Source organism: Lepisma saccharinum, chromosome 3 (genome assembly GCF_977018435.1).
Source record: "Lepisma saccharinum chromosome 3, izLepSacc3.1, whole genome shotgun sequence".
Classification (NCBI taxonomy): domain Eukaryota; kingdom Metazoa; phylum Arthropoda; class Insecta; order Zygentoma; family Lepismatidae; genus Lepisma; species Lepisma saccharinum.
Window position 1 is genome coordinate 43717916 of NC_139231.1, and position 22559 is coordinate 43740474.

The 22559-nt window shown below is 38.6% G+C and overlaps 2 protein-coding genes across 3 annotated transcripts in view; one reads left to right on the top strand and one right to left on the bottom strand.

Moving 5' to 3' along the window:
* Sema2a (Semaphorin 2a) overlaps positions 1-22559 on the top strand; it is a 1542453-nt gene that overhangs the window by 158313 nt on the left and 1361581 nt on the right. The gene's annotated exons all lie outside the window — the stretch shown is intronic.
* On the bottom strand, positions 1995-20076 carry LOC145984998 (alpha-tocopherol transfer protein-like). Its single transcript, XM_083118484.1, has 8 exons — positions 19984-20076; positions 11596-11754; positions 8457-8548; positions 8083-8233; positions 7667-7860; positions 6572-6682; positions 3091-3235; positions 1995-2173 (listed from the first exon to the last, which is right to left on the bottom strand). The coding sequence occupies exons 2-8, from the start codon at positions 11741-11743 to the stop codon at positions 2118-2120; spliced, it is 897 nt and encodes a 298-aa protein (XP_082974610.1). The 5' UTR covers positions 11744-11754; positions 19984-20076; the 3' UTR covers positions 1995-2117.

Here is a 22559-nt window from a genome sequence, read left to right on the forward strand (position 1 = left end):
TGTCTTTTAGCCGGGAGGCTTTTAAGTGGGACACCCTGTAGAAGTGTTTTGGGAGTACACTTAGTACACTATAACCATTTATTATTATTCCTTAGTACACTATAATTATTACTCGTACTTATCGTGGGTTCGCGTAACGGGACCGTGTTCTTTCGTACCATTACGGACATTCATAGCGTTTCATAAATCAAAAGATCTTATTTTCAATACTATAAACATTAATATTATCGTTTCATACATTACATACTTTACAGTAATGAATATAACATCATATGCATAGCGTTTAGTAACACTAATTACCTTCTTTTTACACATTTTTCATAAAATAAATAATTAAAAGTTTATAAAAGTTATAAATATGCAAATACATAAATGTAAATTTATTCTAATGATATGTAAATTTATTCTAAATACATGCTTATTAATTCTAAATACATGCAAATAAATTAACACCCGTGCACTAATTGCCACTAGCGCACTCAACCACTAATTTATTGGTTGGTCTTTGTTTTAATATTTGGCAGTAATTTGTTCGTTAAGTAGAAACTCTGTACACTCCATAAAAAAGCACCTATACTTTCCTATGAATCTGCATCATTATGTTTTAGGTTTCCTGAAATACTATCATGTTGGTTTGTGGTATATGTCTCTTCAAAGATCAATAGCGCGGAAACTAACAGACCTATGTTAACAGGTTTTCATTTTGAAGTAAAACTTAAAGCTATGCGAATATCTATTAGTGCATCATCATCAGTCTCTTAGCTAGATATTTTGGCGTCTCCCATCCCCCGCACTACCAAGCACCGAGATTTTGCGTGCGTTCTTTGATATTTTTTTAATATGCGCTGGTTTGTGATAATTTGATTCTACAAATTTTGAAATGAGGAAACAAAAGAAAAATAAATTAGAAAATAATATGGGTTATATTTAAAGATTACGTGGTGACTACGGTATCATTACGCCACCGGGGGGATTAGACGAGAATAATATTTTTATTGGGCGTCGAGATTATCCTTTCTAAATCGACACTGCCTGTCCTTCGAGCCTGAGAAAAGAACCTTGTCATTCGTTCTTTCGTTTCATTCTTTGATGCCACTTTCGTATTACGTGAATAGGTTCGACGCTAGGCATGTGGTAACTACCCAAATTCTATGAGCTGCCTATTTTCATGTTCGTAATTGTAGTATAAAAATAATCCTGTTAAAACTTTCTATCAGATATATATATATATGTTTACTTGTGACTTTGTGCATATGTTTTGCTGGCATCATATTTAAGTCTGCAAGCGGACATCACGTAAGTTAGCTATGGCGAATCTACATATTCTGGCTCATATAGAGATTTCAGCTTGAAAGTTCACATATCCATTTTTGTCTATTTACCGAGTTGTAATTTATTTCCGCATATGGCTCAATTTTTTACCAAACTTCACACGGACGATATTCACATACAGTATATTTCTAATTATGTAGTAAGGGAAATAATATATACCTAGGTAAAGAACAGATTTTTATTGAAAGCAATAACTTAATAATTATACATAGTAAATTAATGTTTGCAATAATTCCAAGATAGTAATTAATTACATCATAGTCAACAATAACATTGTTCTTACACGTTAGTAAAGCTACAGGTTTGTACCGCTAAAAATTTAATCCTCGATCATATGTATTTTCTTCTACAGACAAACATACTTACCATGGCGTTCTATTCAATGTCGGGTAGGGAGTAGCCCTGTGTTCCCAGTTCGCGCATGCGTAGTCGGAAGAAATAACCAACGAATTAGATTAGTTTCTTCCCCAAAATACTATACTCATTGATTTGGTGCTAATGTGGACTTTCCAATATGGATTTAGCTGTATTCATGCGCTGTTTCCTCATAGAGCTGTCCACGTGGAGAAGCACATAGTAATATTATCATTAAGGATATGTGGAATCAAAATGAACCTTTTACTATCTAATTATGTGTAATCGTATTCTATATTCAAAGCACCTTTGATAGTATCGGATTTTATTGCATTTAGTGGTACGGTACGTGTACATGAATAATGAATGCTCTTGTTTTAAATTAAACATGGATGGCGTGGGTTGAGGAGCTGCTGCTTCGTTGATGTAGTCTACTTTGGGTTTATAGACAGTGTGCTCCGATGATATCCATATTTGGTGGCATTTTCTGGAATGAGAGAGCAAATAGAAAATTAGGCATGAATTAAGTATGTGGGTTTAGGTTATTTCGTGAACATTGAGGTCAACATTTCAGTTTAATGTTTTAAGACTTCTAACAATTTCCTGGTTTAAGGGAAACGTTCAGGTGTGCTATTAGAATATCTTTATGTCACATATTATTATTATTATTATTATTATTATTGATTTATTAGTTGTTGTGTGATTACAACTTTAGTGAAGTCATATTTTTCTATTTAATTTGTGAATAAAGTTATACGTTAAAACGTTAAATTAAACAAATTGATCACACATTGCAGCCAGCACGTAGAATACAGCATTACAAATATTGTGAGTCTATTATTTTCAAGAAAGCTGGACCACTGGTTATCGCTCGCTTTTGCGAGGTGTCTTCTCAATGTTGGGGTTAATGAATAAATTTGCGATCCAGGCAGTGAATTTCCCACTGTGTGTCCAGGTCTTTAAGTGGAAGAGGATTCACATAGCTATTGGAAGCTATTGGCAATGTCGGCAATACGAGCATTGTTGAAACCCAGCTGTTTCACTACGCTTCAACTAGTCTTTTTAATAATCTGTGTTTTGATTGTGTATGAACGACGGAGCCTGTCTGATAATTTCTTGATAGGTAGTGATTTCATTTAGCTTGCCAAATTATAAGTACATGTATCTACCTGTCACAAGAACATTGATTGCCAAATTGCACGGCTTTTTTAACATCCTCTCTTGCAGTGAACACGTGTGTTATTCATCACTCATTCTGGAGTCTCTTTCGATTGTTTTCTATGGACACAAAAAGAGTTATCGTTGAACTTGGAGAATTTCTGCGAGATTACGGGATTTCTTCAAGTTGTTTCCTTGCCACTTTATAGCACATTGAATTATAGTAAAACCTCGTGTGTGGCATACCTTTTAGCGTGTCCTTAAATTCTTCAAGGAGTTTGAGAAGCCAATCATTGTTGAATTCCGTATCGGTTCCACCGCAAAAATCGGGCAGGATTTCTTGATTAATGTTGCTGTCGAGGATGCTGATTTCCGATCCATGAACAGAGAGCTGTAAAAGACACGTAACGTATCAAAGTTTACAAGTACATATTGGTATGTTCGTTGTCAATGACTGTTGAGTATCTATTGCTAGTTTTGTTCATAATGCTGTAATTTGTATTGTTTTATGTTTTCTTAAAGAATTTTTTTAAATATTCATTCAGTTCGTCCGTATTTTACTCATGAAAACCACACGAATATGCCTAGGAATTAATTGTGTGGTTCAGAATGTAATTATATTTTTCAAAATTGGAAGATTCACAATTTGCATTTCCATTTGCATCCTATTCCTAACCACGTACTCTATTTGAAATAATTTCATGGCGTTATTGTAGCCCAAGAAATTACCTAAAATTCCTGCAAGTTTAGTTCCTTACACCCCCCGAACATGCACTCCAGACAGATACTGAATACACTGTAAGGCACAGTATCACGCGGCAAATGGGGAAATTCCAATATTTCGTCGTCAGTTTGATACGTGTTCATCCGTTTCGCTCACATCTTATTCCACACCGGTCCTACGGCTATGTTGCCCAGTTTTTGTTATGGCTTCTATTAGTTGTTAAATTTCAAAAGATTTATTAAGTAATAATTGCAAAATTGCTTGGGACTCAGTATACAGATCTAAGCTGGGCTTTTTGTCTGAATCTGTCAACAGTTAGTTAGTATGTGCACTGGAGTATATGTTTATGGTAACTTGTTCGCTTGGTTTATTGTTGTGTTTACGTATTAGAAAGATTTTATATTGAAAATAATGTATCAAACGAGGAAGGATGACGCCTTGCAGGACACATACGTATCAGATATATTTGCAAGTGGCTGGGGCAAGTATTAACGTTCTTGTGCTTAGTGCTCTCGGGCTAGTGGTTGAATTCCTACTTGGCATGTTTAACATATGTGAACATATGATTTGTGTTGCTGTATTGGGTTTTATACTGGTTCCGTCCCAATTGCAATAGTGGCCCCACCTAATCAAATGGTTGCTTTGTTATTTTCGGGATATCTTGTATATACGAGATAAGGCGTGCTTTGTTTGATTACAAACTTTCCTTTGTGATTCTTTGCGGTGGGTGTACTGACTGATATGTGGCAGTTCCCTCTTTTATCGTTCTTTAGGCCATGCGGATCTTTTTGTATCAATTGGTCTGGTTCTGACTCTGAGTATAACAGGCTTTCTTGCTGCAAAAGAAATTGCCTGAGTCGTAATTGTCAAATATTGCTAATCATATTCGTATTTTTCAGTGTTTGGAAGTAATTAGTTACAAGTAACTCAGTTACCAGTAACAGTTACTATTTTTTGAAGAAATGTAACTAGTTACTTTTTTCCAATAGAAGTAACGTTTCAACAGTTTATTTTACAGTTACTTTTATAGTTACTTCATGACTCTTAAGTTTCTATATAAGTGTCGTAAATTATTGGTGATTTAGGACTTACAGTGAACCGAAACCATCGATGAACTACTAGTTTCTGCTGTGTTACAAATATCCACCCTTTGTTACATTAATTCCTGCAAACAATGGAAGAGGAAAAGATAAAGTTGTTGGAATAAATTTGTCTCCTATCTATGGCCAGTCAGTAGGCACTGGGTTCCAGTCATTTCAGAGTGACAGGTATATCGTATGCTTCATCTTTCGTTTCGTAGTCCTCAATTATAAAGCGATATGCATACCTCTGAAGAGGGGTGGATTTCCCATAAGCTGGAAGGTGAGATTAGGAGGAGAATTCTTTCTTATTGCTGTCAGTTTGCCATTGTCAGTTGTGTGCTGTGAAGTGTGTCTAGCTTCTGTAGTTTGTTCATCTGTGGCCTTGTGTAACCAGCATCCGATAGTTTTTTTTTCTTTTCTACGCGTATTGCAATTATGTTACTTTTTTAAGCAAGTAACTGTAACTAGTTACCTTTTAAAAAGTAACTTTCCGAACTCTGCTATTTTTTGTGTCTATTTTCCAAGTACTGGATCTAAAATTAGCGTGATATTACCATTACTAGCTCATATTGTTGGATAGTTTACGCTATCATTTCTTGGTATAGGAGGGAGCAATTTGATGCTTCCGATGTCGTTGTATATACTTGGTACAATGGCGGGTTATGCTGTTGGAACAATTCAGTTTCATGTAATTTTTTCTGCAATTTTTGCCACTGTTTTACATGCGATGACATCTCAAAGTTTCTATATTGTATTATCGTTTGTATTGATATAATCGGCTCGGTTTTTGGTACGCATATAGGTACATTCACGGACACTTCTGGGTTGTAATGAATACATTGGCTTTCAAAGGAATTGTTACAACCCAGCAGTGTCCGTGACTGTATAAGAATGAGCGCTAAGTTCAATCAAGAAAACTTTAAGGTACTTTTCGTCGGAATTATTATCATAATGCTTTGCTTAAGAGCAGCTGTGAATCTATTCGTGATGCCAAGAAATTTGTATCATACTGAATTCTTAAATAAATGAGAAACATAAGACTCATTCTTGCATCGCTAATATGGATTACTTCTTGTGCAGGGGAGGGTAACGCTATTGAAACTTCTAACATTACGGTGAAGCTATCTCAGAGGAATATCATAATAGGATATAGCTTCAAGCACGAGATTTATGTCTCTATCTAGCCAAAAATCTGATGCCAATATTGACATTATAGTCGAGGTTCATGGACCAATTGCAGCAGCATGATATTGATTTGATTTGATTTATTTTACTTCCCTTCTTGTTTCACTTTTGGCTAATTTGCGAAGATGGAGATGAGTGATGATATGATGAAATTGATGAATAGACATCACAAACGTCCATGCCCAAGCCAGGATTCGAACCCGGGACCTCTGTCTTCGCAACGCGATGTGCTAACCGACCACGGAGGTCGGCAGCATGATATTGACACTTTGCTGATGTTGAAGGTATCTTACACCTGTGGGAACTTGTGGATATTAAACTCTGAATAATGATTTCCATCTTTGTTCGTACGTGTGAATAAGTAATTCTACACTGTGTACAGGTGTCTGAAATCCGCAAGGGTACTTAAAATACACAAACAGCATTAATTTTGCACATTGACATTATGGAAATAACATTGTGTTGCTCTTTATTTATCATGTATACCGGAATCTGTAAATTACTTGCTTCGTCACATTACATATGTGAGTGTATGTGTGTGTGTTTGCGCTTAATGAGTAATAACACCAGAAGAAAGTGAGGAGAAGGCGTTCGAATATTTTGTAGGGAGAGGTAGTCACATTTCTTTCAGCCCTAAAACCATGCATAGATAAACATGTATTTGAATTATGGGAGCATTCTGTTCCCCACTTTAGCGTCACTACTGACAAAAATATATTTTACTCTGTGTACTCACCCTGCTCAGCATTTTTTTCGACACGAATGGCTTAAATAGCTTAAAAGCAACGTGGAAGTACAAGGGTGCATTGACGACGTGGATAGCCTTGAATCGAATGGGGTACGTGTCCTGGAAAAATACAGAAATATCACTCTGTTACATCATGCTAATTCATTCAATTATACTTAATACAATTAGCTACACACAGGCGTACATACTAACCAAACTGTGAAGTTTTCCAATATTGAACATTCTATACACCGTGACACTAAATACTATAAATCTATTGCCTATTTTATGGAAATAACATTTAACAGTTTTAAACCATCAATAAAACTTTCGTTCAATACCCTGTGGAGGCTCATAGTGGTTCAGAGCCCACTTTAAACTGTAGGTCCAGTACCGATTAGCCTTACTGTGCATAAAGTGGACTTAAAATACCAACTCAATCAATCAATACAACTTTCAGTAACCCTTAGCCTACAGAAACCATTCTATGGATTACTTTCGCAGAAAATATTGTGAAGGCTGTTACAGATACAGATTTGTTAGAGTTTGAAGACGTTATATCGTTGAACTTTATAAAAGTTATTTATAAAGATGAGCTTTTTATCGTTTCCTCTAGCAAATATAGCCTATCACTCACCTCAGAATCAAAATATTTTGTAATTAAAATAAAAATTGACATATTTTCTTTTTCAAAATATTTTTCAAATCACAAAGTAGAATTTAATTTCCTAAAGGATGATCTTTTCGTATGTAAACTTTATCATTTTTCTTTCATTCCACACTCATTAAAAAGATCATCTCCTTAAAAAGGTTTCCAGGAGCACAGATCAAGTGAACTAACTAGGACCAAAATATGATATAAGAGATTTACAGCTATTGAAATTATTTTGGAAAGGAAAGAAATGTTTGGAAATAATATAATGTTTTTGTATTGAGCTATTGGAGCATAGTTTCTTGTTACAGTAGGACCTTGCGGCTGTCAATTTATTTGAGGGGGGATACAACGGGTTCAACGGATTTAGCGAGGGTACAGTATCCCCGCTAAATCTGTTGTACCCCTTGTACCCCCTTTCCTGTGCCACTAAATGGAGTGATTTTTCTTACCAGCACCACGTTGCAGAACACCTTGATGAACTTCAATGTAAGTTCCCTCATATGCGAGATCCCGAAGTCTGTGAAGTCTAGTATTAACACCACACCTCCCACCTGAAACGTCTGGTCAAGGAGAAGGCAGTCAAGGGCCGTGAACACCACTCTCCACGCATCATCTATTGTAAATTTGGACATATCACATTTGCCTGTAACAGAAATTAATTGTGTTACATTCGTTCGTGAGCTACTTCTTTATTTGGTGATAATTCTCCTTAAGTTTTCTCTTCAGGAGACCACTGCTTGCTGAAGTGACATGTAAATATCAATATATAGCCCACTCTTTTTAGGACGTTTTCTGCTCTCCACCATGTGTATACATTCCGAACAAGAATTGCACATAGAGATACATATTTCATTGTTTTACTCACCTAATCGAATCATGTCGAGTGTTCTTCCTAAGGAATCCCTTTCTTCCATAATCTTAAATAGCTTCGCATCGTAGAAAGCTTTATTTTCATCAACCAGCAATGTCTCGAAATACTCTGGGTATGTCCGCCTGAATTCGTAGAACCTCTTCAACTGGAACAAGAGAATAAATCATGTCCGTTAAAAGTTTCGTGCCTTGTCAAAGCTTAACTAAAACATATTTTGAAACATATTTTGAATGACCATATTTGAAGCAAGGGTAACTAAAGAGATTGCCTACCAGGAAGTCAATTCCAGCCACCTAAGAACCTTTGTCTGAAACACGACATAACTAATAGAGCAAGTATTTCTTGTAATTACACAAGTGTACACTCACCGTTTTCAGCGCCCTCTTCTGGTCGAACTTCTTTGCTCGTAGAAATGCCAAGAGGAAACAGTCGTCCAAACGGGAACGAAGGCCATTAATATCTGAGGAAAGAAACAATAGAGCCCAAGTTAAAGGTCTTTCATGCCCCAATATCTGTGGATGTATTCACAGTGCTAAGCAGCCATCCCAGACTATACTTTTTTGCCAGGAGTCTGTGAAGCAAACGAACGAAGACAAATCCCCTGAACGTGTGAGAAGCGGGGGGGGGGGGGGGGGTTGCATGAGGAGGGAAATACGACTGCAGCTATCAACCGTTTGAGCACCGCACGCTTCTTTGCCCTGCCCACTCGCTTTATCCCCTTCTCTACAATGAACGACACAGACTACTCCTGATACAGACCATAGAACTTGCTGCATAGAAGACTGTGCTGTAAGTTCTGCGCACACGCCTCAAGGTCGTAAATTGTTGAGTGGTAGGTTTTTTGCTGTGGAACTTCGCATCCTTGTCTCACACTAAAACTAAACGTAGAATAAAATAAATAAAGAAGAAAAATAACTTTAGTATTAGATTTGGATATGTACTTGTAAGGCAACGGCCATTCAAAAGTACGAGAGAGAGAGAGAACTAAAAATTTGAGAAAGGAATTGGGAATATTAGACACAATTTATGCGAAATTATGTATAACACATAATTTCCGTTCAGTTTCAATATGTTGTTAAGTATTAATGCTCTGAGTCAGAGGTTATCAAACGTTTTGCGTGGCTGATAACTTTTCAGGAGAGATTCGTGTCACGGGGCAGTACCGTCACCCCTGTGCCAAGGCCAAGAGCTCGTATGAGTAATTCTATTTTTCAAATTGTTAGTCGATATTTGGTCGTGTTAGAAACACCAATTATATTTCTACTCTAAATAGCATAAATTTTGATCTAAACTTAATTTTTCGTTTGTATTTCACTAAAGGCTCAATGTTTAATTATAGTTCATTTTTTTTTTCAAAACACTAATTTTGTACATACGTGTCTTGGACAAAGGGGTGACGATATTTTCATCACCTACGTAGATACAAAACCGAATGTAAGCAGTATTAATGACAGAATGTATTGGATGTTCCGCTTGATTCCGAGAAGGTGCAAGCGGACAAAGTTGATTAAATTGACGTCATGTCATTCAGTCTCTAATACTTAATCCAAAGAACGCTCCATCAACTAAATAATTCCCACACCATACTTCCCTTTGCACCGTTCATGGCCGAACAAATTCACAATTTTGAAGTCTTGTGAATTATTGTTTTCGTTTTTTCCCCTAATCTCTTCACAGAGCACTCTGATATTCTGCGTTACGCTGAACACCAAGTTCTCAGCGGAGATTAATTTGGGAATCGATGTAAAAAAGAAGGGTTTTTGGAACTAATCCTTGAAAGATATTTGAACCTAAAAGAGATTAAACAACAATGGAATGGAGAAAGTTACATAATGATGAACTACATAATCCATATTCATTCTCGAATATTTTCAGAATTATTAAATCAAGCAGACTTCAGTACGTAGCACGCACTGGAGAGTACAGAAACAGTGAAATAGTAGAGTATAATTGCTGCGGGAATAACATTTCGGATTTAGTATTGACAGAGTTTGGTTTGTTAGCTTGCAACGTTTGTATTTATCAGTCTATTGCTCTACATAGGTCCTCCGGACGGTATAGTGGCGACGCCGTCTGCTTGTAATCAGCGTGTCCCGGGTTCCATACCCGGTGCAGGCACATAGCAGTTCGGATCCAAATTTTAACTGTGGGCCTAGTGCCTCTCTTTGCACTTAGTTGACTTAAAACTGAAACTCTTGTTCTACAGCGATTCTACATTCAATTTTAATGTTATGGTAGGTTATCAGTTCATGGATCTTTACATTTTGGCTACCAAATGAGGATGATGAAATTAGAAACTTTGCAACGCAATGGTCTAGTGTTTCCAGTCTTCACAAAGCCAACTTTGAACGTTATGACTGTATTCTTTTTATAGTCAGTGAGTACAGTGTCACAAAGACAATGACTATCTGAAGAAATATCACATTTTTCAGACTAATCTACATACCATCTGTGTGTGGTCATTTTAATCGTCATAATACTCGGATATGGGGATCTGAAAAACACGTACAATACGTGAAATAATTTTTGATAGTCCGAAAGTAAATGTTTGATGTTTTGGCTCAAGACAAGGTGATCGGTGTCTTTGCAGAAGAAACCATTACGGAGGATATTTTTTCTGACAAGCTGAAACATTGTGTTTATCCAAGTGGAGGAGTTGCAGCCTAACACATTCTTCCCATTTACGTTAGGAATGTTCTGAATAACATTTCGTGTAATGTAGGTCGGCTGTGATGGATTGAACGCTTGCTTCCCACGCTATACAGATAACACCCCATTAGACATTTTTGTGGCGGGGGAGGGGGGTGTATAGGATTACAAGTACACAACCTCGATTCTTGACATTACAACAGTTAAAATGTGGATCACTGATGGGAATAAATTGATTTTCGTCTGGAAATTTCGAGGGTGGAAAGGTGGGCGGATGTTGAAGTAGCGTGACTGTAGAAAAATCAGTTATGGGTCTTGCGAAATATTTTCCAAAAACAGCAGATTTCTATCACCTATGATTTGCGAGCAGTTATCAATCGTAATTGTAAGGGGACTCTATATGGACACTGTTTGCCATGGATACATGAGTTTATCGGAAATTCCTGGCATATCCTCTCTCTTTGTAAGGGTGGAAATTTGAAGAACTTTCTTTTTCTATCCTACTTCTGTGCTCATCCATTGTAACCCTACTGCAAAGTAAAATTGGATGAGTTGCGAATTTTCCTTAAGAACCTAAATGTCAATCTCACCTCGTGGTAATACATTCTGTGCTAAATTTAGCAGAAAAACCAATGCTCTGGCATCTGGACAGACAGCCAATGTATTCCTCTGTGCGGCTGGTAATTTGTCGTCCATAAGTCCTTGTGATTGTCAAATTGTCATCCAATTCATCTTACCCCATTCATCCTCATCTTCGCGATTAGCCAAAAGTGCAGAAAATCGAAGTAAAATAACGCAACTCAATCAGTCAAGCCAAAATAAATTATGAAAACATAAGAGTGAAGTTGCTTCCCTTACCTTTGACCTTTTCTCGGAACACGGCAAGCTCTTGAAGAACTGTTTCTGGGTTCTCGTTCAGTTCCTCGCTGGCTCTCTTCTTCCATTCGTCCGGAAGGTTGTATTCGTACTTCTGATCGTTGAATACGCTTCCGCTGTCTTGCTCCATCTGCAGGTAGCCTAAGAGATACAGAAGACAATTTCAAAGCTTTACAGTAATTCAAACGAGGACATGTCCGTCCCTGCTCCGTGCATCGGATGGTAACTTCGGACCGTCGTCCGATATCCGTCTTCGGCGCTCGCTGGGTGTAACCTTCTACATACCAACCGCAAACTTGTATCCTCGGCTGTGCCGCCTGCGTTGCATTCATAATGACCGATGGCCGAAAGTTCCTTACTCCCCCAGGCACCTAACTGCACGAAATAAAATGGATGGTCCCTGAGCTACTTGATGGAGACGTGACTCAAACGAACACTGCACTGTGGCCATGTTCAAAAGTGCAAGACCACACTATTGCTCTCTCCACGAAAATGGACCAGTCAGGGTCGGAGCTTACCCTTCCCTCCTCCACACCCCTGTCCCTCCAGTGTTCCTACACTTCTTCTGAGTTGCTCAATCAACACTTCGCACGGTGCATGTATGCGGTTGATTTCGTCAGTTGAGATTGTTGCTTATTGGCAACACTGTAGGTGGGCGGCGTGACCTGAACGGCACTTCGATTGCAGCGCCTAATACGATCAGTATATAAAATTAAGAAGATTTATTTTATCGCGTTGTAAGTACTATTTCTTACCATAGAAATCACATAGCATTTATAAAAGTTCTCATACTTACATTTCCACACAATTGAAGAACTAAATGAACACCTGGTTGAGTTTCGACTTCCATGATTTCAAACAAGTGAACAACAAGTGAACGAGTCTAGTAAACGAGTGTACATTTCCGCTTACTGCAAGCTGTGGGCTCAATTGTTCGTTTAATTGGCGTTTTCGAACTGCACTAGGTCACGTCACCTGTGACCAGAGTCAGATCAACAAGCCTGTTGTTTGGACCTTTCGGATAAAACCTAAATGTGAACGTGAAGGAGTCGTGACGTCATCGGTACAGAACTGGGTAATTATTGTAGCCCCGTTTAGTTCCCTGCACTTTTTGACACTAGGTGTAGTGCAGGTGTATCCCGGTGTCAGGCTGTTGCAAGGAATTGACATCCAACCAAGTAGAACAATAGCGTTAGTAAAGTTAATAAGATTCAACAAATGCTTTCCTTGGTGCTTTAAACGTTCATTTGATTAGTTAGCACGCAACAAGTAATCCTACACAACACACACTACACCGTTCCAAAACGTAGTTCAAACGGTGCAGGCACCAAATACGCTACTTGACACCAAGTCGACGATGTTGACGAGTCAGTGTTGCACCGTGTAACCAACTGAGCACGTGGATGCAGAGAGAGTCAAAATGTGCACCGAACTAGACGGGACTTGTGTGACTAGTCTTAATGGTCTGTGTTTACGTAGAGTTAAACTTGTTCTCATAAAAAAAAAAAAAAAAAAAAAAAAAAAACACTTCATTATTAAAATTATGTCCAGCAAGTTCTGGTGTTTTCCTGGAGTCCAGAGCTTGCCATTTCAGAAAGTTTGTAGCATGGCCAATAAGTTAACGCTGTGTTAAAATACCAGGCTAATGTTACAGCGTTGCACCCCCGAAAGTGTCTACCTATCCCAGTTACACGGGAGATTTCCACTCGTAATTTCAATATAGCCGAGTGCTTTTAGCCCTAGACCCACAAGAACCAGGTAACTCATCCTTCTTCGTCGTGATTAATGTTGATTGATTGATTGATTTGCTTTATTTTGCTTCGCTTCTTGTGCCACTTTTGACTAATTTGCGAAGATGGGGATGAGTGGTGATTTGATGAAATTGATTAATGGACACTAACAAACATCCATGCACATGGCGGGATTTGAACCAGGAACCCCTAGCGTCATAGCGCGAAGTGCTAACCACTCCGCCGCGGGGACCGGTTCGTGATTAATGTAAACAGGTAGGAAAGCAAGACGGTAAATATGATCAAATATAAATGTCAGTCAGTGGAAACAGACCACCTCGTATATCTCGACATGTAGATGGCGTGGCTTCACGAAACCCCTGCCCGGTATACTCTGTCCGGGTATATATAGAGCAAGCGAACAAAAATAAGTCTGCGCAAGTACTGACGCGAGACGGCTCCACCAATGAACACGTGAGAGGGGACTGTATTGCGTGGAGGGAGAAAAGTAACTGTAGTTTCCGGTCTTCGCAGCAGCGTGTACTGCTTCGCTCTGCTCATTCGAGTTTCCCCCTTCCCTGCCGTTATGCGCGGCCTTGCTCCGCAGATTCCGGGGATAGAATAAAGATGGCAGGCGCGTCACAGGCTTGTGTGAAGCAGTGCGAGTGTGAGCCGTGTAACGAAGAGCAACGATCAGTCGTGCGTTTCCTGGGGCGCGTCAAGTATCTGAGCGCTCAGCGAGCAATGTGATCCCTCAGCCACTTGTCGGCCAAGTAGGCGTTGCTCGGCGTGCGTTGTTCACTTCATTGTTGAGCGAACTTCAACCTTGCTCACTATAGGTTTGAGCCACAGAATATATCGTTCTTGTGTGTCGATCTCTTAAGGCAAAAGGAAGAAGAGAAAAACTGTATGATTGATTTTTTTTTGGGTGCAATTTATACACAGATAGGCTAATCAGGACTGGAACTACAGTTTAAAGTGGGATCCGAACCTCTATGTGCCTCCACCGAGTATCGAACCCGGGACCCTTTGATTACAAGACGATGAAGTTAATACTGCGCCATGGGGAGGCCTAAAAAAAACAGTATGAGGAGAGCGCACGGATTGCGGGTTCACTTCCAATGAGGAAATATTTGTGATTAACGCCTTGCAATATAGCGTAATTACAGAGGAAGTTCAAGTAACAGAAGGTAATGTAATATTCCAGTTTTTGTGGTTGTATCAAAATGAAAGTGTATATTCCATATAATAAATATTATATATACACCGTAGTTTTTGAAAGTTGTGGAAGGCTGTGAAAATGAAAATGTCGACAGTGTTGTCCACATCAACTATCACTCAAAATGAACAGGTTTTAAAACACTGAAATCTTATCCGCTCGACGCAGTCACATTTATCACAAATTATTAAAAAAACACTTATATTTTGCTCAATGAGCACACAGCGTCTGTTCAACGAACGATACTTTTCTCAGCGAGTATCGCTCGGATACTTAACGCTGCTGGTGGCGGAAGGCGCTAGTACGCGCTGCACTGTTTCACACAAGCCTGTGAAGCGACTGCCATCTACCGGTGGCAGGAGTTTCGTGGAGCAGCGGCATCTACACGTCGAGACATGCGAGGTGGCCTGTTCTCCATTGACTGACCCGTATACGAACGAAACAAAATTCTAGTTTTCCACTCTTAAAAAGCTCTACCTTCTCACCTAAGAAAACTGGAATCGATTCCTGAATTCCTAAGGCAATAACACACAACCGTGGAAATATATTTATCTTGAAAGGCCTTCTCTATCAACTTGTGTCTTGAAGGGTCACTTCAGATACTAGTACATCTACCAATCACTAAGTTTCCGAATAAACTATCCTGAGGGCATCATGTGATGCAACCCGTGCCATACTTTTGGACTCTTTTTCAAGGTCATGTTCTGATATGTTCTTATGTCCTCTATTTGTTAACGATGTTTATATGCAGATTTTTTTCTTAATGTTGTTTCTGTATACAGTAATCTTTTCGTTTTTGGCCACTTGGGGCTTGATAACCTTACTCACATCTGCGCACATCGAATGATTTAGTTTGACGCTAATAGTTTGAGGTCCTTTTCATCATGGTCTTCCACTTGACTGCCATATGCCACTTTTGGCTAATCGGAAAGATGAGGATGGGTGATGTTATGATGAAATCGATGAAGGAACACCCATACCCAGGCCGGGATTCGAACACGGGAACCCCTTACACCGTAGCGCGCTATGCTAACCAACCTGCCACCTCGAGGTCGGCATTAAGATATTCCAAAAAGTGCTTGTAATGTACGTAATTTATTTGAACTGAAATTACAAATGAACAAAGCATTCATGTTATTCCTTGTAACACACACGCACAAATATGTACGCATAATAGGGCCTCCTGATGATGTAGTGGTAACGTCGTCGCCTTGTAACCCGGATTTGATTGCCGGTGGAGGCACATAGGGATTCGTATCCCGCTTTAAACTATATATCCAGTCCCGATTAACCTTTCTGTGCATACAGTGAACTTGAAAATAAGGGCCGATGTGTACATATCATATATTATAGCGGGGCTAGGGATTGAGATCGTTACGTGATTGGAGTCACTCGGGATGTAGCTAACAGAGAGGAAGGTTAGGTTTCAAACTCGCGTGTGTAGTTCTCTTTCAATACTGAAAGGATAGGGTAGGAAAAGCCAACATGTATTGCGAATTCACCGAACCTAGTGGTGTTGGCAGGATGACTATTTTCCCCTCTGGTGGCGGCGATGAAGATTTTGACAGGATTGTGTCGAGCGATCAAGTCAATCCGTGATAGAACGCTAGTCGTCTGTCGATAGTGCTTATAAACCGCAATCCCCGTAGGACCAGAGGCTCCTCTGTGATTATGCTCCGTTCGATATTCGGTCTGTGTCTGCGCCGCTGTGCCATAGTGTCTTCCTACTTTTCAGAAACCGGGATTACCGTATCGTACCCAAGGTATTGGGTAAGAAGTATAAAGTCTTAGCATAGCAGGAAGCAGAGAAAGGAATGCAGAATAAGCAATTGGGCAAACGTTAGGTGAGTGACTTGAGAGACGGGGATGGAATGAGTGTTGGAATTGTCAGGAGGTGTGATCAGTTGGCGAGAATACGAGAGAGAGTAAGGACTGCGGATTTTGAGAGAGAAGCAAAGTGGAGAACGATTATTGGACGATGGTGTGTTATTGAATCGATGTCTGACAGGGAGGTCAGACAAGTGACATTTGAGAGGACAAGTGTAGGAACAATCTTCATCTATTTGTAAGGCAAGTAATATCCTTATCTAAACCAATCCATATCGGTTCAGTCATGGAGAGTATAAAACCCATATCTAACCTAAGTTAATTTCTATCGCCATTCCTTGAAATGTAACCTCTTGCATTTATCACATTTAGGCCAAGCGAGTGATAGCCATCTGAAAGATGAATAGCTACATCACCCAATACAATCTAGAGGTTCTTGGTTCGATCCCAAAAGCAGCATGGGAGTTGCGTTACGTGGTGGAGATGCTGGGCAAAGATCCCAGTACCTCTCTCATGCCAAGCGAGCACATCCAACATCCTTATCCAACTTGCCACGTGTCATTTTGTTGATAAGTAGGACTAGGAAGTTGATGACAAAAGCATCTTTTCTTTTCTGGGTTTTGAAAACAATGCTAAACTCGATAATACTTTGAGGTTCCCTTGCTGGCCACTATTAATCTGTGGTTCTAAAGTAAAATTAGTCACAACATAAAAATAATATGCATAACCTGCTGACCAACTACAGTAGCTTGCTAAGGAGATGAGTGACATTACATGGAGACCTTGTGACATATTTTATTTAACCTTCAAGTAAAAATAAGGACTTAGTTTAAGTCATCTAACAATGGTTTTTATCGTATTTTTAAACTAATCTCTAGTAATTTATGAACAAATCACTTTCGTGGGCACTGTGCTGCAGAGAGATATACGATGGTATTATTAAAATATTACACATAATATAAAGCACAGTTGGATTGTGCTTTGGAAAGGAATTGTGATTGTATCTTCGTTGTCGCAGCTTCGAATGCCAAGTGCCACATTTCTAGTGATCAGGTGAAACTCATCTGGGTGTCTGGGAATTCTTACTTATCGGATTGGCTGTCGATAGTATACGTGTAATGGGATATCCTCTTCGATGTCGGTGGTTGATATGTCCCCGTGAGTGTGTTTGTTCGGATGAAGTTCGGGAGATTCTACAGGGTGTCCCAGTTAAAAGTAGCCCGGCTCCGATCAACAGTTCCATGCCAAGAATCATGAAAATAAATGAATTGTATGTACTGATGACCTTGAGTACCTACCACGGTTCACGTTACAATGGACTATTCCATTTAACTGGTGCAATACAGTCGTCATTTGCCTCATGGACAAATGTCTTTGAGCCGGGATGCTTTTAAGTGGGACACCCTGTAGAAGTGTTTTGGGAGCAATTGCGTCTGTCTTGCGTAGGCAGCGTTGGAGGGGAAGTGAGTGAAATATTTTGTGTCGATGAAGAAGGAACATTGTAATGCACGAAAGACAGTCATTCAATGTCAAATCACAAATGCCATGATACCCACCGATTCAGATTTCAATGAAACTTTGTGTATTTGTTAATACTACGAAGGTATGAACACGTGCAAAAAATGTCGGTAGACCTCATAGCTACTGAGAAACGGGAGGTTAAAGTTTCAGAATTTTGCACCGATCGATCATTGCCAATGCCAATGCCAATGCCGTGGCATTTCTGTTAACCCTGTAGAGCTTAAAAAAAAACTAAAAAAAACATATGGATACATATATCTTGCAGACCAATCGACATTTCAATCTGATTTTTTCCTACAGTTCATAGATATATGTGTATTCTAAGTAATAAGTTGTCACCAAGATTCTTTTTCACTAAAGAGTCAAAACTAATTCTTATATTGTACGTGAATGTTGACTTTTTGTGTCAATAGCTCACGTTGCTAAATTTACACTATCACTATATTGCACAACAGTTACCATGCCAATGATTTTTTTTAATTGATGCTTAAAGTATGTTTCCAAATGTTATGGAATAAATGTAGTGGGATTTGCATTACTTCCACTAGTAAATCTTCTTTAAAACAAGTTTGTTCGTACTGTATACAATAGTACAATGAAGTGTGCCCCCGTTCACCCATCCACTTAACAAATATTGGGTCTTATTTGTTCGTCTTTGTTTTAAACTTTGGCATTAATTTGTTCGTTAAGGAAAACCTTGGTACACTCCAAAGGTTCCGAGCAGTAGAGTTGCCACTTTTCCCGCCAGGTGTCAGTTCGAACATCACCCGTCACGTTCTGGGGGTGGATATGCTCATTATGGAAGCAGAAGACAGATGCCAATGAAACATCATCATGTTTTCCACCTATTTACTACTTAAAAATTGAAATATAGCGCAATTTTTCTCAACTGTTTTATTGATAAAATGTCCAAGTAGCATTTACTTTCAGATCGTCTGTTCGATAAACTTTGCGTCTACAAAATGAAAGTTGCAATATAACTGCAATAATGTGGCATCTAATCCAAAGATTAAATGGTTTCACAGTTTTCAAATTCCAAAAATTAAGTATATGTGGGAGTTCATACAACATAAATTTATGACTAAGATTTACCTCTATATGAAATTTAATAACACAATATAATAACTGTGCATTTCAGTACACTAACTGTATAAAATGGAAAAGGACAATGAAAAGCCGTTGTGCTGCATATTCAATCATGTGGTGGATATAGTACAGAAGTCTCCTCAAAGATATAACACAATAACAGGATAATAATAAATAATGTTGGAATAAATCATGTGCATTTTATGAGATTTGAATTATTATTGCATAACAAAAATAATAACTTATTTTTATTATTTGATTTATTCTAATTTTATCAGTGGTATTGACCACCTCCTAAAAATTTTTGTCGACGCCCGTAGAAACAATTAGAAGTAAACCCTCCCGCCCGGAAATTTTTTCCTGTCTGCGGCCATGGTTAGAGTTTACACCTCACACCCTGTTACACAATTTTTGTTACAAATTATTGTATCAGGTCCTCTTTATTATTTATTACATTTACTGAAATAAGTAAAATGTTATATTTCATTAATAACATTTTGATTTATATTATTTGTCAGTTTCTCAATATTAAACTGGCTTTTGCATGTGGTTTAAAAGTACAATCATTTCTCTTTTAGAATCATTATTTTGTGTGAAAAATAAAGCATATTACAAACATGAAGTATTTTAAACACGTTAATGAAAAGTCTATATCTTGTGCAGTATTAGAACCTAGGACACTTTTTTCACCCTAACCAGTGGCGGCGATTAGAGTGCAGTTGCTCCTCCCACAAACACACATTTCTTTTTGCTACATTTTGCCCCCGCCTTGTCTACCAAGAAAAAGTCATCTGACGTTGCTTCCCAGTTTTTGCCCCCAATCGCCACTATTGACCCTAACTATCGCTGTATGTTACCAAGGTAGCTAAATAATATTCTTATCCTGATAAAAATATATACGTACTTAGTTGCGTTGGCTACTAGGACCTAAATATCTCTGTCTTGCGGAGGTAAGTAAATAGTATTCTTATCCTGAAAAAGACAAACCTCCTATGAATTTCCAACACTTCAAACTAGATGAACAGGCTACGTGTGATCGTGTAACGAAATCCTTAGTGACTGCTGGATGTCGACTTGACATGCAGCGTGATCTAATGGTGGACTACGAATTTGTTTTTCCGACGAAAATCATATGATTTTTGTAAAAGAACCACTTTGGCTCCTAAGGTCAAGGAAATGCATTTTGTTCTGAGATTATTTCTTGCACGTTGTTGTTGATCATGCATACTCAATGAAACTTTTGCATTGTTTATGGGCCTAATTATGTTTTGTGACGTTTCTAGTTGTGTAACTATCCTAGAATAATAATACAGCAGAATACAATGATATATCAACAACTGGTTGAACTGAAAATTTTGGAATAGAATCGAATCAAGAGCTGGCTTAGTTACGTCTCATCTCGTGTGGAAGCCGGTATGTCTTGTTCTCGGTCTTGTCTGAAGTATTGTTATTGCAGGTAACAGTTGATACCCATCGCTTACTCACTGCCAGGGTAAGGATTTATAATTTATATGTAAGTACATATTTATGTATGAAGCTGAAATCAGCTATATTTTGTATTATCTTTGCGCATCATGGCATGTAGACTCGAAAAATTCCTTTTTTATTTTCCATATTTTTACATATATTACATTTTGTCTCATATTTTACACATTTTAGTTACTTTTATATATTATTTCCATATTTCAGAACATTTCTCAACATACACTCCATTTTCGCGCAATAATATATGTCTCCTTGTGAGTGAAAGAGTTGAGTGAATTTCTTGCGAGTAACTGACAAATTTGAAATTCACTCCTGTTACTTCTTGCGATATTGAACTCAGTTTTAGCCAATGTAAATCCATCTCAAGAGATAGCAGAACGAAATTCACCTTCGAACACTTACGACAACTTTTCGTTATTTATTGTTTTGGAAACAGAAAATGGAAACACATTTTGTGTTGTTTTACAAGTAATGTCAATGTAAACGTAGTGTAGTGTCTTATATTATTAAAAGGTAAATTTTTACAATTTTAAGTCCATCTTTAACTTCATATTTTGGTGAAAATACGAGGTTTATTTTTTAATTAGGGGCCGTTTTGAAATAGAACGAAAACATGCAAAGGAAGAAATTTTGTTACCTCTGTGGCTGTTCATACGTACATTCACCTACTTCTCAACGTAGTTCCCGTAGTTGTTGAGACGCTTGTCGTAGCAGTAGATGAGCTTTTGTAGACCCTCATCAAAGATATCTGCCGCCAGGTCAGACGATCCGGACTGTACGGAGGGTGGTCCATCCGCTCCCAGCCAAATGAGTCAATGAGCGACTGTGTGGCAGCTGCAGTGTGTGACCGTGTGTTGTCGTGCAGCAACACGATACCGGAAGACATCATTCCTCGTCATTTATGTTGTATTGCTCGGCGAAGTTTCTTGAGAGTGTTGCAATACACGGCTGCATTAACTGTTTGTCCATTCGTCGGAAACTCAATCAGAAGAACCCCGAACCGCGCTCTCAACATCATGCGCCAGTGAGTCCGTTATGATTGAGGGGCGTCCTGATCGTGGTTCATCGTCAGACCGGCCTTAAACAGACGTACCCACTTACGCACCATGCCTTCAACAATGACATCCTCACCATACACCTCACGTAACTGGCGATAAATGTCTGCCGCTTTCACATGTTTGATGTCAAAAACCTGATCACTGATCGTATCTCACACTCAGCGGGATTTTCAATCACCTGCACCATTTACATTGTCCACCACAAGCAGACCAAGCGTTTCACAACGTGCAAATGGCGTCTGTTTACGTGCAAGGCATGTCGGTAACTAACACACATCCGAAACGCCAAGCACGCAATGTTGCCAACGTGAGCGCAAAACGGCCCCTAATTTAAAAAATAAACCTCGTAACTAAATATGTATTTACATATTTAACACATTTTTACTACATATAAATCCGTTTCCTGCTCACTACTATAAATCCAAATGTAGAATTTCATGGATTTATAGACGACCTAACTGTTACTGCCTTACTGCACCAATCAGTAGAGAAACAATGAATGCCAACAGTCAGTGTCTCAGACATATGATAAGTAGCTATAATCAGTGCTGTAATCCCAATATTCTCAGAGATTATTCGATAACTTTCATGAAACGTCCAAATTACATGAATAGATATAAACGAATGAATAAATAAAAAACATTTGCTGGTTTCGTATATTAGGTCATTTTGCACCCTTCAATGTATGCGGGGGAGAGCCCCTTAACTTTAAACTCTTACCTCAAAAAAATAAAAAGGGGTGTAAATTGAGAAAAGGTTAGAAATGCAGGTTTAAATGTACCTACATAGGACAAACAATACATTAAGAAAGGTAAGGATAGTTTAAAACTACCCCAGAAACCGTGGAAAAGACCTGCTCTTCTCAAAAATCTGAAAAACATTGGTTAAAACACTGTCATCGTCTCCCAACATAGAAGACAAATCGTTGGGAAGGTTGAAACCCTGTCTGAGGTAGTATACCCTCGACTACGCCCCTGGGTATAATGCAGGGTGGGAAATCATTTAAGACTGGTGGGGGTA

Excerpts from the sequence above, each read along its gene's own strand:
- LOC145984998 (XM_083118484.1), bottom strand. The coding sequence starts at position 11,743 with ATGGAGCAAGACAGCGGAAGCGTATTCAACGATCAGAAGTACGAATAC. Across the intron at positions 6,683-7,666 it reads TGTTCTGCAACGTGGTGCTG|GACACGTACCCCATTCGATT; the intron begins GTAAGAAAAATC and ends GTATTTTTCCAG. Across the intron at positions 3,236-6,571 it reads CGAAAAAAATGCTGAGCAGG|CTCTCTGTTCATGGATCGGA; the intron begins GTGAGTACACAG and ends TGTCTTTTACAG.